Source organism: Simochromis diagramma, unplaced genomic scaffold, assembly GCF_900408965.1.
Source record: "Simochromis diagramma unplaced genomic scaffold, fSimDia1.1 OVJJ01000419.1, whole genome shotgun sequence".
Lineage (NCBI taxonomy): Eukaryota > Metazoa > Chordata > Actinopteri > Cichliformes > Cichlidae > Simochromis > Simochromis diagramma.
Window position 1 is genome coordinate 2,650,673 of NW_024387244.1, and position 16,542 is coordinate 2,667,214.

General features: G+C 38.6%; 1 protein-coding gene across 1 annotated transcript in view; it reads right to left on the reverse strand.

Moving 5' to 3' along the window:
• LOC120747226 (sushi, von Willebrand factor type A, EGF and pentraxin domain-containing protein 1-like) overlaps nucleotides 1-16,542 on the reverse strand; it is a 37,496-nt gene that overhangs the window by 17,280 nt on the left and 3,674 nt on the right. The window contains exons 5-19 of the mRNA XM_040052934.1: nucleotides 16,390-16,494; nucleotides 16,107-16,298; nucleotides 15,809-15,994; nucleotides 15,498-15,686; nucleotides 14,620-14,805; nucleotides 14,275-14,481; nucleotides 13,964-14,152; nucleotides 13,249-13,455; nucleotides 12,972-13,151; nucleotides 2,776-2,961; nucleotides 2,455-2,661; nucleotides 2,150-2,329; nucleotides 1,060-1,245; nucleotides 737-943; nucleotides 467-646 (exon numbers count right to left, since the gene is read on the reverse strand). Of these exons, the coding sequence (XP_039908868.1) occupies nucleotides 467-646; nucleotides 737-943; nucleotides 1,060-1,245; nucleotides 2,150-2,329; nucleotides 2,455-2,661; nucleotides 2,776-2,961; nucleotides 12,972-13,151; nucleotides 13,249-13,455; nucleotides 13,964-14,152; nucleotides 14,275-14,481; nucleotides 14,620-14,805; nucleotides 15,498-15,686; nucleotides 15,809-15,994; nucleotides 16,107-16,298; nucleotides 16,390-16,494 (2,787 nt within the window). The remainder of the gene's footprint in view (nucleotides 1-466; nucleotides 647-736; nucleotides 944-1,059; nucleotides 1,246-2,149; nucleotides 2,330-2,454; nucleotides 2,662-2,775; nucleotides 2,962-12,971; nucleotides 13,152-13,248; nucleotides 13,456-13,963; nucleotides 14,153-14,274; nucleotides 14,482-14,619; nucleotides 14,806-15,497; nucleotides 15,687-15,808; nucleotides 15,995-16,106; nucleotides 16,299-16,389; nucleotides 16,495-16,542) is intronic.

Below are 16,542 nucleotides of genomic sequence, written 5' to 3' on the forward strand. Positions count from 1 at the left end.
GAGCCTCTATGTCAGAGTTGCTGTAATAAAAGAGAGAAGAATATGAGCAACTAAATTCAACAAACTTAAAAAACGGTTTTGAAAAGAGGTGAAACCTAACCTGCTGAGTTCATACATAACTGATTTGGTCTTCAGTTTTTTCAAAGTCAACATATTCAGAAACACAGCAGAGAACACAACAACTTCAAAAGAAAGATGAAGGAAACAACGAGGTGAATCCTTCTCTAACCTGCTCAGCTCATATGCGTCAGCTTTCTTCTTCATTTTTTTCAAGAGCCACAAAGCCATAAACACACCAGATAACAACGCAGTAGCCCCTGTTGCCACGCCAACAGTAATTGCAGCTACTGGAGCAGGAGCTGTGGAGACACGGTGAAAACGTGAATAATGTGAACTTTTGAACAGAGATTTGTAAGTGTGCACATTTACATTTTGTGTACCATTTGATCTGTTGTTGCTCATTTACCTTGACAGGTGGGTTTCTCTGCAGTCCAGTTGCCATGATGACCACATGTCAGCAGCTCAGGTCCTTCTAATGAGTAGCCTTGGTCACAGGTGAAGGAGCACTGAGAGTTGTAAACTGACTCAGTGCTGGAGCAACTGATGTGACCGTTTTCAGGAGCCTCAAGCAACAAACATGTAACAGCTGTTGTAAAGGACAGGAAGATGTCACTTTGAACATGCAAATGAAATTGTGAACAACAAGTAATCCAGGTAAAAATGGGTTCACATGTACCTGTGCAGGTTGGTGATCTGGAGGTCCATTGGCCTGGATGTGTACACTCCATGCTGTGTGCACCTTGCAGCTCATGTCCTTCATCACATGTAAAATGACAAACCATGCCAAGTGGATGGGGTGTGTCATGACTAAGAAATGAAGACAGAGAAGGGCTGCAGCTTATCTGACCATTTGTTGGGACCTCTGGAGCAGGACATCCTTTTGCTACAAAAACAAAAGAGGAAAATATTATTAATATGTCATGACATAATCAATCAAAAAAAAAAACTGGAGTAGTAACACTGTTTGTAGTAAATATTGATATAATTAGTCTTTCAGACCTTTGCATGTAGGTATGTTTTCATTCCACTGTCCGTCCTCAGAACACTTGATGGTGTTTGCTCCCTGCAGTTCAAAACCTTCTTCACAGCTGAAGCTGCAGGTGGAGTTTGGTCGCAGTTCAGTCTCAGATTCACTGCACTGCATGATGAGGGGAGCTTCTCTCTCTGGATTCTGGCAAAGGATGGCTGACACAGAAACATGTGTATTTTATTGAATGTGTCCTCATTATATATCAGAATCAGACTACTTTAATAATCCCTAAGGAAATTACGTGGGTTACAGTTGCTCCAAGACAGTAACAGTAACAGACTAAACTATATAAATAATACAATATGTTACAGAGTTTACAAATTTAAGAAATAGCATTAATAAATACAATCACTGAATTATAAATATGAAGAATATTACAGGGGTGGAATATATATAACTGACATTTGACTCTAACCTGCAAACTTTGTCATTTGTTGTTTTATTTGCTATTTTACTTTGGTATTTTACTGAGCGTGTGCAAAAAGGGTGTAGCTATTGCAGTTTCACAGTGTATTAGATGGAAGAGTTGTACAAGGAGATGGCCACAGGCAGGAATGATTTCCTGTGTCGTTCAGTGGTAGTCTTTGGTAATCTCAGTCTCTCACTAAATGTGCTCCGGTGACTAGCCAGCACGTCATGGAGTGGGGGGAAGGTATTATTCATCATTGTCCTTATCTTGGACAACATCCGCCTCTCAGACACCACCCTAAGGGAGTCCAGCTCCATCCTCACAACATTACTGGCCTTGCAGATCAGTTTTTATAGTATGTTGGCATCTGCGACCCTCAACCTGCTGCCCCAGCATGCAACAGCATAGAGGATGGCACTGGCCACAACAGTCTCATAGAAAGTTCTAAACATTGTCCGACAGATGTTGAAAGACCTCCGACCCCCCCAGAAAATAGAGACAACTTTGGCCCTTCCTGTAAAGTGTAGTGGTGTTTTAACCTAGTCCAGTTTATTGTCTAAGTGTACTCCAAGGTATTAATCGTTCTCCACAATGTCCACATTATATAGAAATTTTTTCTTTTCCCCTTTGATCTGTTTTTTTTTTCTTACCTTGACAGGTGGGTTTCTCTGCAGTCCAGTTGCCATGATGATCACATGTCAGCAGCTCAGGTCCTTCTAATGAGTAGCCTTGGTCACAGGTGAAGGAGCACTGAGAGTTGTAAACTGACTCAGTGCTGGAGCAATTGATGTGACCGTTTTCAGGAGCCTCAAGCAACAAACATGTAACAGCTGTTGTAAAAGAAAGGAAGATATTGCATATTGAAAAAGTGATCTCACCTGTGCTCGTAAGATTCTGAACATGCAAATGACGTTCTGAACAACAAGTAATCGAAGTAAAATGGGTTCACATGTACCTGTGCAGGTTGGTGATCTGGAGGTCCATTGGCCCGGATGTGTACACTCCATGCTGTGTGCACCTTGCAGCTCATGTCCTTCATCACATGTAAAATGACAAACCATGCCAAGTGGATGGGGTGTCTCATGACTAAGAAATGAAGACAGAGAAGGGCTGCAGCTTATCTGACCATTTGTTGGGACCTCTGGAGCAGGACATCCTTTTGCTACAAAAGGGAAAAGAGGAAAATATTATTAATATGTCATGACATAATCAATCAAAGAAAAAAACTGGAGTAACACTGTTTGTAGTAAATATTGATATAATTATGCTTTCAGACCTTTGCATGTAGGTATGTTTTCATTCCACTGTCCGTCCTCAGAACACTTGATGGTGTTTGCTCCCTGCAGTTCAAAACCTTCTTCACAGCTGAAGCTGCAGGTGGAGTTTGGTCGCAGTTCAGTCTCAGATTCACTGCACTGCATGATGAGGGGAGCTTCTCTCTCTGGATTCTGGCAAAGGATGGCTGACACAGAAACATGTGTATTTTATTGAACGTGTCCTCATGATATAGAAGATGGTGGGTTATACTTTCCGTGTTCCTCTTACCTTCACAGTGAGGAATCTGCTGATTCCATGTACCTCCTGATGTGCAGGTCACTCTACTGGCTCCCACTAAATGGTAACCTTGGTCACAACTGAAGCTGCAGGTGTTTTTGTAGCTGAACCTCGTATCAGCATCTTCTCCACAGCTGACAAAGCCATTTGTCAAGTTTTGCAGCGCAGGGCACTGGACAGCTACAAAAGAGAGAGGCAACAGAAGGAGTTAAATTAAAGCTTTTTATTTTAATCATCATGCAAATCATCCTCCAAATAACAAAAACTACACAACGATGAAAGGTAAAAACATGTGGCCGTACCAACACAGAATGGCTGGGATCCATTCCAATTTCCTGATGATTCACATTGCAGAGATGGAGATCCAGACAGTACATAACCTTCATCACAGGTAAAAGTACAGGTGGACTGATAGCTGAATGAGCCCAGAGGATCGGAGCATTTCATGGATCCATGTGTAGGCTCTGACATCTTCTCACACTGAATCACTGTAGACAACAGAGGGGGAAAAAGCATTACGCCATGACTCCATCACTGTGTAGAAAATAATAACAATCAATAAAATATAGCATCTCAGAATTTTAGTAGCTACTGGTTAATGTCTCATCTCTTCATTTATCTTGTTACTGCAGATTTCCAACTCACATTCACACAAAGGTGGCTTTTCTGACCATTTCCCTGAGGAAGTACACCTTAGAGATCTCTGCACACTCAGCTTGTATCCTTCCTCACAGGAATACTGACACAAGGATTCATAGGTGAAACTACCATACTTGTGAGAGCAATTTTGGGATCCTTTTTCTGGGGCAATAACTTCGCTTTTGTTACACTGCACAGCTGAAAACAAATAAAACACACAATTAGATATTAAATCCTTTACATGACTTAAAATATGATTTAATCTAGGCGGTCATTTTTTTTCATACCTTGGTCACACTTGTCTCCAAAAAACCCTTCAAAGCAATCACATTTGTGGCTGTTGATGGTTTCAACACACTCTCCATGCAAACAGGAGTCATTCTTACAAGCCGCTGCAGAAAGCAAATGTACTTTCATAAGTCTTCTTAATTATATGCAGAGATGAGCAGTAACGCATTACAGTAACTCAGTGCTGCTGAGTCTTTGATTTTATTTATTTTTTGCTGTGTTTTACTTGCATCTATTTCAAAGACTGAGTGTAAACACAAAAAAATATTTTATTTTAAATGCTGGAATGTGCAGAAAATGGGTTTAAATGTTAAACAAATTTCTTCAAGTCAAACATGTTTGCATATAAATAACTTTTTGCTTGATGCAATGTGCAGAAAGTTAAAAGATTAAAACTAATAAAACAAATTTTAAAAAGAGCCTTTCCATTTGATTACATTTTATATGATGGATTATGCATAAACAATAGAATTGGGCTGAAAGGTCTATTGTTGTATTACCTATTCAGGTTGTGTATCATGTTTTTCAAAAGTAACTAAGTAACTAATTAGTTAAAAAAAAAGTAACCAGTAAAGTAACGGGATTACTTTTTTGGAGACTTAATCATTAATTGGTTACTAATTACTTTTTCAAGTAACTTGACCAACACTGATTATACTACAAGAACATGTCAAATAAATAATTGCAAGCTTTTAGATCAGTGAAAATATGAACAAGAATATCAAACATGAAGCAGCTAAAACAAGCTGCTCTAGTATGTTAGTCCGAAACTTTTGCTCACCTGTGTAGCACAGAGCAGTCTTTGATTTTGTACAACTCTCGTCATTCCACTTGCTTGGTTCTTTATCTCTTTTAATATACATCTCCACACAGTCCTCACTGATCTTTGCATTTTTGTCACTCTTGCTGTTGTTCGGTTCTCCTTCTGCCCAGTTGGTTGCTTCCTCTGTCAGAGGCTTGTTGGTTCCTACCCAGGTCCAGACATTATTGATCTTACGGATTCCAATCCAGTAGTAGCCTTTTTTCTTGGGCAGCCAGTTGTTAAGATGCTCGATCTCTTCCTGGTTCTGGATGGCCACCATGTCCGTGTAGTGCTCCTGGCACCAGCTTCGTGCATTTTCCCCATGTCATTGTGTTGTTTGAATAGAAATAAGACCAAGACTCTACACTAGTCCACATGCACAGCACTAAGGATAGAGAACAGCAATATTATTAGATGCAAATGTAGTAAAAAAAGGATGGATTTTTATAATTATTTGTAAAGTTTTTAATTAACTTAATTTACATACTTAAGCAAATAAAGGCGAAAGTTGATCCACGAGCTCTTATATCCATGGGTCTGAATTAGTCCAAAGCAGGAATTCTGTAAACATCATATAAAAAAAAAGTTCATTAAATTAAAGCTGAATTGATTTTTACTGAAATCTGCCCTAAAAAGAGCAATATTTAAATTGATACCCCACTCACCATGTCAAATGGTATGCCTGATAGCCTACAGTAGATGTTTGACTCTGTGGGTTTCAGCCTCAGATGTAGGGATGAAAGTATTCTGAGTGTTATGCACTGGATTTGCTGCTTTTATGTTCTTCTCTTGTATCATCCAGGAAACCTGGAGGATATCAGTTGAATTCCCCCACCCCTCCAATACTGTCCAGTATTTCATCATTCCACAGAAGGCTTTAAAAAACATTTCCTGTTCAAAACGTTTTGTGTCGTCTTACTCAATCAGCTCATAGTGTTCATCAGTCTGTAACTCACAGGTTGAGTTGACAACAGACAAACAACCTTAGCTGAGTGATATTTAAAAAAAAAATGTGTAAAAATTGCAATATTCTTCACAGTTGATAGATTTGCATTTTTAGGTGCTCCGGTGAAGACAAAACAAACTCACTGAACATTTTGTAAAATTATTTAAATGTACAGCAAAGACTGTGTGAAAGGGTGGAGTAGCTCAGGACAAACGCCTCATTTCAACACTGACCTTACTTTGGTAAGTTTCTTTCCCTGGAGAAAAAAAAACAAAGAAGTTGATTTCTTTTGAGGTATACTGCAATAAGATTTCATTTTATTTATTTTATTCTTCAACACATAATTGAGAAAGTAACTGACTTTGTCAGAAGATGGTAGAGAAGCTGTTTAGAGTCTGAAGAAAAAAGAGAGAGAAAAAGTACACTCATACAGTGTGGTATGTCGATGTGACTACTGCTGCTAAGGACCATGGCCTCAGACTTTGATGCTCATTCTCATTGTTTAACAATGGGATGTGAACTGCTCCAGCCCAAGCTGGATGAAACCAACAGGGCCACACCAACCACAAAAAGCAGAGAGGAAATTCTGAGGCCACCTGGGTGGAAACCCTTGAGTCTGCACCGAGAAATTCTGTCCAGAAAAATTATGAATCAAAACAAAGGGGACAAAGGGTAGCCCTGGCAGAGCACTCATGCCCAACATCCATCAATAGTGAGTCCAACTTATTACTGGCAATTGTGCACTCACTGAATGCCTTATATCTAATTACCTTACTAAAAAAAAAAATGATAAAAGACTGCATAACCTCAGAGCATCTAAGTGGCTAGAAAAGAATTCAATGCAAAATCCAGATCAAAAGGTAACTAATGTATAGTGGCTGTGCAGAAACGCTGCTGAGTGTGGTTCCTGAACATGGAGGACACTTTCATTGGAGTTTTGTAAAGTTTGTATATTATTTAATTTAGTTAAGTCTGTTACTGTTATCTTGTAACCATATAATTTCAAACAAACTGTGATTTTTCCATATGTTCACACAAAGGTTCCAAGGACATCTTTGAGGCTGCCTCTAATGTGTATAAAAATACAATACCAGCAACCAGCAGGGGGAGATAATATATTTAAATCCACTGAGTCGGTAGTAAGCTAAAAACATATGAAGTACAAAGCCTTTAAAAAGACATTATTAACACACACACACACACACCTACACACACACATATATATCTTCTGCTTATCCTTTTAGGGTCCCTTGGGGGAGGGCTGGGGCCTATCCCACCTATCTTAGGGCAACTATTTGCACTCACATTCACAACTATGGGCAATTTAACTCAGGATCAGCGCAACAGTGCTAACCACCACACACCAAGTGGGCATAGTATTAACAAACATATTAAACAAAAACTTTAACTTACTGATATGTAAAACAGCAATCCAGAGCATGTTTGAATCTACCTGTTACCACTGCATTGTAATTAATATAAGTAACTGAACTGTTCTAATAAGACTTGTTTGTTTATAGTTGTGTATCACCTGATGGACTGGCTTCTTCAGGCAGCCTGTGAATAACATGAAAAACAAAAAGAAAGCTCTCAGCATTTTTCTTTTTTGTTTCATGCTTGAATTTCTTTTTTTTTATTGCTAGGTTGGCAAAGGCTGTGTGGAAGGGTGGAGCAGCAACGCATAATTTCAACACTGACCCTTACTTGGGTAAGTTTCTTTCTCGTGAGAAACAAACAGAGATATTATCACTTTTGAGGGGTGTTGCAATGAGATTTATCCGCTCTCTTACTTCTATAACATATACTTGCGAAAAAACTGAGTATGTTTATGTTTTATGTAGCAAAAACAGATGCAGCAGAATGTAAAAATAGGCTCCACAACTCGACTGCAGCTACTAGAGTCTGTTATAGTCTAATGGGAAAAAAACCAACAAAAAAACACCCAACATGCGCAGTGACAGTAGCATGACACTAGTATTGCTGATCGTAATAACCTAGAATGAAGAAAAACACGATCCATAAGTTTCAGTTGTCAGCCTTCATATTTAACTTGCTTTCCAACAACATTTACAAACATTTACACAATTTTATGAAATTACATGCACAAGATGTCTTGGCCACTTCAGACCTCTGTGTGTCTACAAAATGACAGCTGGTGAACCATCAATATGAGAAAGCCAGGGTTACGCTTAACCCGACGTTGTGTTGAATGTCTGATTTTCCTTCTGAGCAGCTACGGTATCCATTTTCTGACGATCCAGAGAAGAGCATTACACAGCTAAGGGCACAATGGGTTATGCATAATTTAATGTAATATAATCGAACAGGTTTCTAATATAAATAACAGATCTCAAAGTATTTGTATAGCGTTTTTCTAGTCACACTGACCTCTCAAAGCGCTTTATACCAGCAGCAACATCTAATAATAGGTTCATACTTTAATCTCTACATTTTTACTTATTAAGGAGTGTAGAATCACCACTTCATCTGACTAGTATTTCTTCGGACTGTGGGAGGAAACCCACACAAGCACAGGAAGAACATGCACAATCCACACATAAAGGTCCCAACTAGGATTCTAAATAGGAACCTTCCTACTGAGAGGCGATGCTGCCAATCCACGTATTGTCATCAGAGCTCCGACAATGTGATAACTGTAACAGTACTACGACGAGCCCTGTTCATGCTAATAACTTATATGATTCACTGGAAGCAGGATCGATGCGGCAGAGGAAAAAAAACAGTCCTCTAAGGCTGAGGGCACAAACGGGTTAAACAGTCATGCAGTGATTTAACATCTTGCAGTTTCTTTGTAATACATTTTTAAAGACAGTGCAGGTTGATGCATGTAATTGGATCAGCATTTTGAAAGTTTTATGGCCTCAAGAAATATAGTACTTGCACTTCGGTCCTTTTTTGTTTATTGTGGAAATTAGCTTGTTGGATAAGAATGTCATGGTCCCTGTGTCTGCCCGGCCAGCCCTGCAAGGCTACGTCTGTTTTTGTTTTTGTTTTGATCTCTGTTCCCCTCCCTCCTGCTCCTGCATCACTCGGCCAGGGCGGAGCTCACCTCGGGCTCCTGCCTTTGGCATACACACCTGTAGCTCCTCGTGTTTCTGGACACTAAAGGCAGCAGCTCAGAGCCTTTCGTCGCTGGAATATTGAATTACCACGTTAGTGAGAATCCCGGCTTATAGATTCGTGTCCGATATCGTGTACCTTCAGTGATTGCTTCCCTTCCTGGCTTCAGATTCTTGGAACCCTTCCTTTTCCCTGCTTATTGGAAGATTTAGCGTGAGCTGAGAGCGTGACTGGAGTGTGAGGAACGGCTGAGACCCCGCGAGTGTGGAGCACCTGTCCTGACTTTGAATGGCAGCTCTTTGCCGATTTCAATACTAAACTGCTCACATGTTTGGCACCTTTCTCCCTCAAAACCATGTTCACAGTTATATTGTTGATAGTCTCCTGGCATCTCCCATCTTCACATGATGTTGCATTACACTGGGTTTTAAGAAAAAGCTCACCATAAAGGCTTCACTATCACTTCAAAAACTCACACATTCTTGTTTTCTTTGTACAGATGACTGTGTCTTTTTCCTTGATGAACTGATATAAAATCATTAGGTTTTAAGATAAGAGTTATTGAGTTTATCCCATCAATTTTCTTTGGGAACATTGCTCTGTCACAATAGTTTAAACACAAAAATAAAAATGGTGGATGGTGTATAGATCAGTAAAATAAGATATAACAAATATAACAAGCATATAAAAAAACTTAATGAAAATAAATAACAGAATGAATATTTTACAAGGTAAAACTACTATACTATGCAACAAAAATTGTGATACACTTCTATCATTCAACTTCCTTCTATTTTTTCCTGAGTTAGTGTACATCTCCACACACATATCTGTAGAGTGGATATTATTTGATTCATACAGGGCCCTTGAATTGTTACTGATCCACGTGCTGTTATTACCTGTCATCTGCACAAGTAAAAAGTAACAACAATAGTTAAGACTAACAGTACTTCTCATAATTAACAATGAAGATCATGATGAAAAGGACTGAATAAGAAAATCCTGACTTATTTTTATAATAACACCATAAAATGCTCTGTGAGCCTGTAAACACAGCTGCTACTTCAGTTAAACATTTGCTTTTCTAATCAACTCAAATAAAACAAAAAAGGTGTTACAGCAGTAAAATAAGTGTGTTTTTTAAACACAATTAAAAATCAGTGTCAGGCTTTTGTAAGTTTCCCTTTTTTTTTATCATACAATAAGTGGATGTTGTCACCTTCAGCCTTATGTGAGATATTAGGTCCTTTTCCTGTACCTAAAGTGCTTTCACAGATAACAATCAGTTTATTAAAACAAACAATGAGCAATGGGGAAATGAAATACACAGGAATACAGTTCTTCCTTCCTTGAATAACTGCTAATGACCTTCATGAGGGAGAAGAAGAGGTCTGAGCATTTTCAAAGACATTCTTGTTTAGCCCTTAAAAAAACACACGGTGGCAGAAGGTCATTGTGAAACTGCAAGATCAGGTTGATGATGGGCAGAACTGATGAGTCAAGCTTAAATTCTGGCTCCACATGAGCCTGGAATAGATCCTGCTTGGCTACGCATTTGCAGCAATGTGGTGACACAGCTGAACTGTTATTGTTAGTCCTGATGAAGAAAAGTGAATGTGCCAACAGCAAACAAAGACATTTGTCTTCATATTTTTTCCAAAAAGGTTATTAGGTTTGCATAATTCCAGAATTTCATAAACATCAACTGTAAAATTTCATAGTATAAAAAAACAGTGAAGGTAAAAGAAAACACAACTTTATACATAAAAACAATAAAATAAAAATTCAATTCGAACTATCCTACTCTAAAATAAATAGTAAATAAATACATATCAAATTATTCACATTTGTGCAAATGACAATTCACACATGTTATAACATTTACGGTGACATGAATCGTGCCACCTTTCCAGCATTTTCATGAAGTTGTAGAACATATGTTCAATATGAAATTCCATTCTGGAGGATATACATGGTTGTAACAACATTTCAGAGCAATGCAGATCTTTTAAAAGGTTTCAGGAAAATTCAAATGTCACATTATGTCATTCCATTCTCCTCAGTTTTCGTCCTGAGTTAGTTTACAAAAAACAAAGACACTGAGGCTATTTGGCTCATTTTGTTGCTGATGAATCATTACCGATCCGTATGCTGTTATTCTCAAACTGTGTCAAAATTTCACTCTTGTGTTCTTTGGGAGTGGAATCCAGAAATACAGGGAGAAAATATCCTTTGCAGCAGGATAGAGACCAGACAGTCATCCTCCTCTTGGTTTCAACATCATGTCTGTGAATCTGGCCTGGCACCACTGTCTGGCCTGGGTCCAGGTCATTGTCTTGCTGGAGTCGTGATGCATCCCGCAGACAGTAGTCTCATCCAAAGAATTATCTGAAAACATTCAGAATATTCATAGTGTGATGATTATAACATGTAACAGTGTTGCATGTTCCATGACATCAGTCACACATTTTGCTAGCATCAAATCTAAAACCCAAAGATAATATCAATAATTATATCAACCTTATCCTATATTATTAATCTGTTGCCTACCCAAGATGAAAGGTGGATATATTTACATCCATTATGATGCATATTATCATTAAAAATGACTGATGAGAAAATGTCTCATTTACTCAGATGTTATGTTGTTTGACAGAAGCTGCTGCTGAAGTTAAATCTTTGCTTATCTGATCAACCCAAACATAAGATAAGAAAGTGCTGCAGCAGTAAAAATAATTGTGCGTCCATTCAGTGCATCTAAGGGTCATTGCCAGGTTTTTGTAAGCTCTCATTTTTACATTCAGGGCAGCCTTAGCATAGAATAACTCGATGTTCACAACATGTTGTCATTTTCAGCCTTATGTAAGATATCTGACCCTTTCCTGTCCCACGAAAGTGCTTGCACAAATGACGCTCAATTAAAACAATGGATAGAATACCCAGAAATATAGCTTTTCCTTCCTACCTCTCACTTTTCAATTTTATTCTGCTTTGTCATGTCCTTTATGATGGAAAGGTTGCTGGAGAGACAAAAGGTCCAGGCAGCTTTCAAAAGAGGTTCTTTCTCAACCTCCAAAAAAAGTCATGGTGGCAGAAGGTCATTGCTAAAACTGTGAGAGTCGGTGCATGTCGTGCAGAATTGATGAGCCAAGTTATGAAAGCGGACGGCTTCAGACCCTGCTCGGCTAAGCATTTCTATCATTGTGGTGACAAAACTAATGGAATATTTTTATTGGTCATTATAACAAAACATGGAAGTGCCAAAATCAATTTTTTAAACAATATTTATTTGTTTTGTGTGTACATGAGAACATTACAGTTACAGTAGCTCAGTAAATAAAAATAAAAATATAGTTTTGTACAAGCAAACACCTGAATAAACATTCAACACAATTTTCTTTTAGAAAATAAATACCACATAAATACTAAAAAGAATTCACAGGTATGCAGTGAAATGGAGAGCTTACATGTTATGTGACGTTTAAAGTAACAGGAATAGCCACATTTTCCCAGCATTTTCATGAAGTTGTAGAACAATATGTTCAATATAAAATTCCCACTGGGAGGAAATACATGTTGAAACAACATTTCAGAGCGATCACAGATCTTTTTACAGTTTACAAAGGGATACAATGATTCAGCGGATGTGTCTAAATAAGCTCTTTTTCTTACATTGGCTTTGCCTGATTAGAGTGTTATACTAGTGCAAATAATATGTTGTGCAATAATGTGGTAAAAATTTACAGTATTCATATTTGTTTATTAAGAATATCAGAGATTTCTATATTAGGCTGTCAATGCTGTTTTTGTAGCTCTGTGAGGGAGACTCAGTGCTGCTGTAATAAAAGACAGAAGATTAGCACTGAAATTTCAATAAACTTAAAAATAAAGACAATAAAAATGTTTAATCCTTCTCTAACCTGCTCAGGTCGAATTTGGTTACATTCTTCTTCAGTCTTTTCAAGACCCACATAGCCATAGACACACCAGATAACAAGGCAGTGCCCCCTGTTGCCACACCAGCAGTAACTGCAGTAATTGGAGCAGGAGCTGTGGAAACACGGTGAAATGTGAATAGCGTCAAACTTTGAACTGAAACTTGTTATGTTAAGTTTATGCATTTTAACTTCTTGTTCCCCTTGTTCTGTTGTTGCTCATTTACCTTGACAGGTGGGTTTCTCTGCAGTCCAGTTGCCATGATGACCACATGTCAGCAGCTCAGGTCCTTCTAATGAGTAGCCTTGGTCACAGGTGAAGGAGCACTGAGAGTTGTAAACTGACTCAGTTCTGGAACAATTGATGTGACCGTTTTTAGGAGGCTCAAGCAGCGGGCATCGAACAACTGTTGTAAAGGACAGGAAGATGTCACTTTCATGTCATTAACATACAAATGAAGTTATGAACAACAAGCAATCCAAGTAAAATGGGTTCACATGTACCTGTGCAGGTTGGTGATCTGGAGGTCCATTGGCCTGGATGTGTACACTCCATGCTGTGTGCACCTTGCAGCTCATGTCCTTCATCACATGTAAAATGACAAACCATGCCAAGTGGATGGGGTGTGTCATGACTAAGAAATGAAGACAGAGAAGGGCTGCAGCTTATCTGGCCATTTGTTGGGACCTCTGGAGCAGGACATCCTTTTGCTAAAACAAAGAAAAAGAAAGAAAGAAAGAAAATTAATCAGTAACATATGAGAACACAGACACTGTTAAAATTTAATTTATATATTTTATCTTATTCTCCCAGTTAAATTTACCCTTCATTCTAATTTGTGTTGTACAGTTATTTCATTTTTAACCTTAATTTATATTTTATTCCTTCCTAGTTAAATTTACCCTTTTTAATTTTTCATATTTATTTCCTATCTTATTCATAGCCTTTTCCTTTTTTGTTTTCTTTAGGTCACGAGCAGTTGTCCAAGCATTTCACTACATATCGTACTGTGTATGACTGTGTACGTGACAAATAAAATTTGAATTTGAATTTGAATTTGAATTTGAATTGCTATGATGAGTGAAAGGTGTTTGCAATAAATAGTGATACAACTAGGCTTTCAGATGAAGGATGGCTGACACAGAAACATGTGTATTTTATTGAACGTGTCCTCATGATATAGAAGATGGTGGGTTATACTTTCCGTGTTCCTCTTACCTTCACAGTGAGGAATCTGCTGATTCCATGTACCTCCTGATGTGCAGGTCACTCTACTGGCTCCCACTAAATGGTAACCTTGGTCACAACTGAAGCTGCAGGTGTTTTTGTAGCTGAACCTCGTATCAGCATCTTCTCCACAGCTGACAAAGCCATTTGTCAAGTTTTGCAGCGCAGGGCACTGAACAGCTACAAAAGAGAGAGGCAACAGAAGGAGTTAAATTAAAGCTTTTTATTATAATCATCATGCAAATCATCCTCCAAATAACAAAAACTACACAATGATGAAAGGTAAAAACATGTGGCCGTACCAACACAGTATGGCTGGGATCCATTCCAATTTCCTGATGATTCACATTGCAGAGATGGAGATCCAGACAGTACATAACCTTCATCACAGATGAAACTGCACACCATGCCAGCTGGATGGGTTGCCTCATGGCTAACAAAAGAAGACAGAGGAGGGCTGCAGCTTATCTGGCCATTTATTGGGACCTCTGGAGCAGGACATCGGTTTTCTAAAACAAAACAAAAAAGAAGAAGAAAGAAAATTATTTAGTAACATTTTAGAACATAATCACACAAACACTGTTAAAAATGTTATGATGAGTAAAAAGTGATTTCAAATAAATATTGATATAATTAGTCTTTCAGACCTTTGCATGTAGGTATGTTTTCATTCCACTGTCCGTCCTCAGAACACTTGATGGTGTTTGCTCCCTGCAGTTCAAAACCTTCTTCACAGCTGAAGCTGCAGGTGGAGTTTGGTCGCAGTTCAGTCTCAGATTCACTGCACTGCATGATGAGGGGAGCTTCTCTCTCTGGATTCTGGCAAAGGATGGCTGACACAGAAACATGTGTATTTTATTGAACGTGTCCTCGTGATATAGAAGATGGGTGGGTTATTGTTAATGGAAAATTGTATTTAGTAGTCAGTATAATCTTTTAGTGATATAAGTTTGCATATGGTAGAATACTGCATGTAGTTATTTGTATTAGGAAATATTCAACCATGTATACTTAGAGGCATATAATTAATTGTGTGTGATCTCTAACAGGCTGCAAAGGCTTGGTGTGTATTCCACACTAGAATGCACACCCACATCCTGGGAGCACGAGAGAGGTCATACCTTCTCTTATTGTTTTACGGCAGGATTAACGTAGCTATGTCTGTTTTAGTTTAAGTGCTTCTTTACATATAGATGAACTGCTGGACTTCCTCACCATGTTATTTAGGGTGAGGGGGAGACTACCCTTTCCTGACCAAGGATGTACCTTTTGTGCTTTTATGACCCTTTGATCAGCAGGACACACACACACACACACACACACACACACACACACACACACACACACACACACACACACACCACTGAAGTATAAATAAAGACCAGGGCAAAGCTCAGCGCGAGTCTCTCAGTAGGGAGCTGCCCTTGCTAGCAAGAACTCTGTGTGTTTCTCTTCTCTGAGTCTTTACTGAAGAAGTGTTTTAGAATATTTTCCCTAACAGTTATACTTTTCGTGTTCCTCTTACCTTCACAGTGAGGAATCTGCTGATTCCATGTACCTCCTGATGTGCAGGTCACTCTACTGGCTCCCACTAAATGGTAACCTTGGTCACAACTGAAGCTGCAGGTGTTTTTGTAGCTGAACCTCGTATCAGCATCTTCTCCACAGCTGACAAAGCCATTTGTCAAGTTTTGCAGCGCAGGGCACTGAACAGCTACAAAAGAGAGAGGCAACAGAAGGAGTTAAATTAAAGCTTTTTATTATAATCATCATGCAAATCATCCTCCAAATAACAAAAACTACACAACGATGAAAGGTAAAAACATGTGGCCGTACCAACACAGTATGGCTGGGATCCATTCCAATTTGCTGATGCTTCACATTGCAGAGATGGAGATCCAGACAGTACATAACCTTCATCACAGGTAAAAGTACAGGTGGACTGATAGCTGAATGAGCCCAGAGGATCGGAGCATTTCATGGATCCATGTGTCGGCTCTGACATCTTCTCACACTGAATCACTGTAGACAACAGGAAAAAAAACATCAGTCCATGACTCCATCACTGTGTAGTAAATAATAAAAGTAACAAAAAGTAGTAGCAATATTATAAGCTATTAATACTTAAACTCACTTTCACATGTAGGGGGTTTTTCTGACCATTTTCCTGACCCCGTGCACCTCAGAGGAGTCTGCACACTCAGCTTGTATCCTTCCTCACAGGAATACTGACACAAGGAGTCATAGGAGAAAGTGCCATACTTGTGAGAGCAATTTACATGTCCTTTATCTGGAACAACCACCTCACTTTTGTTACACTGCACAACTGACAACAAATAAAACACACAGTTAGATATCAAATCCTTTACGTGACTTAAAATATGTATTTAAACTACGCTGTCATTTTGTTTTCTTACCTTGGTCACACTTGTCTCCAAAAAACCCTTCAAAGCAATCACATTTGTGGCTGTTGATGGTTTCAACACACTCTCCATGGAAACAGGAGTCAATCTTACAAGCCGCTGGAAAAAACAGACATGCTTTTATAAGCCTTGCTAATCATAGTAAAA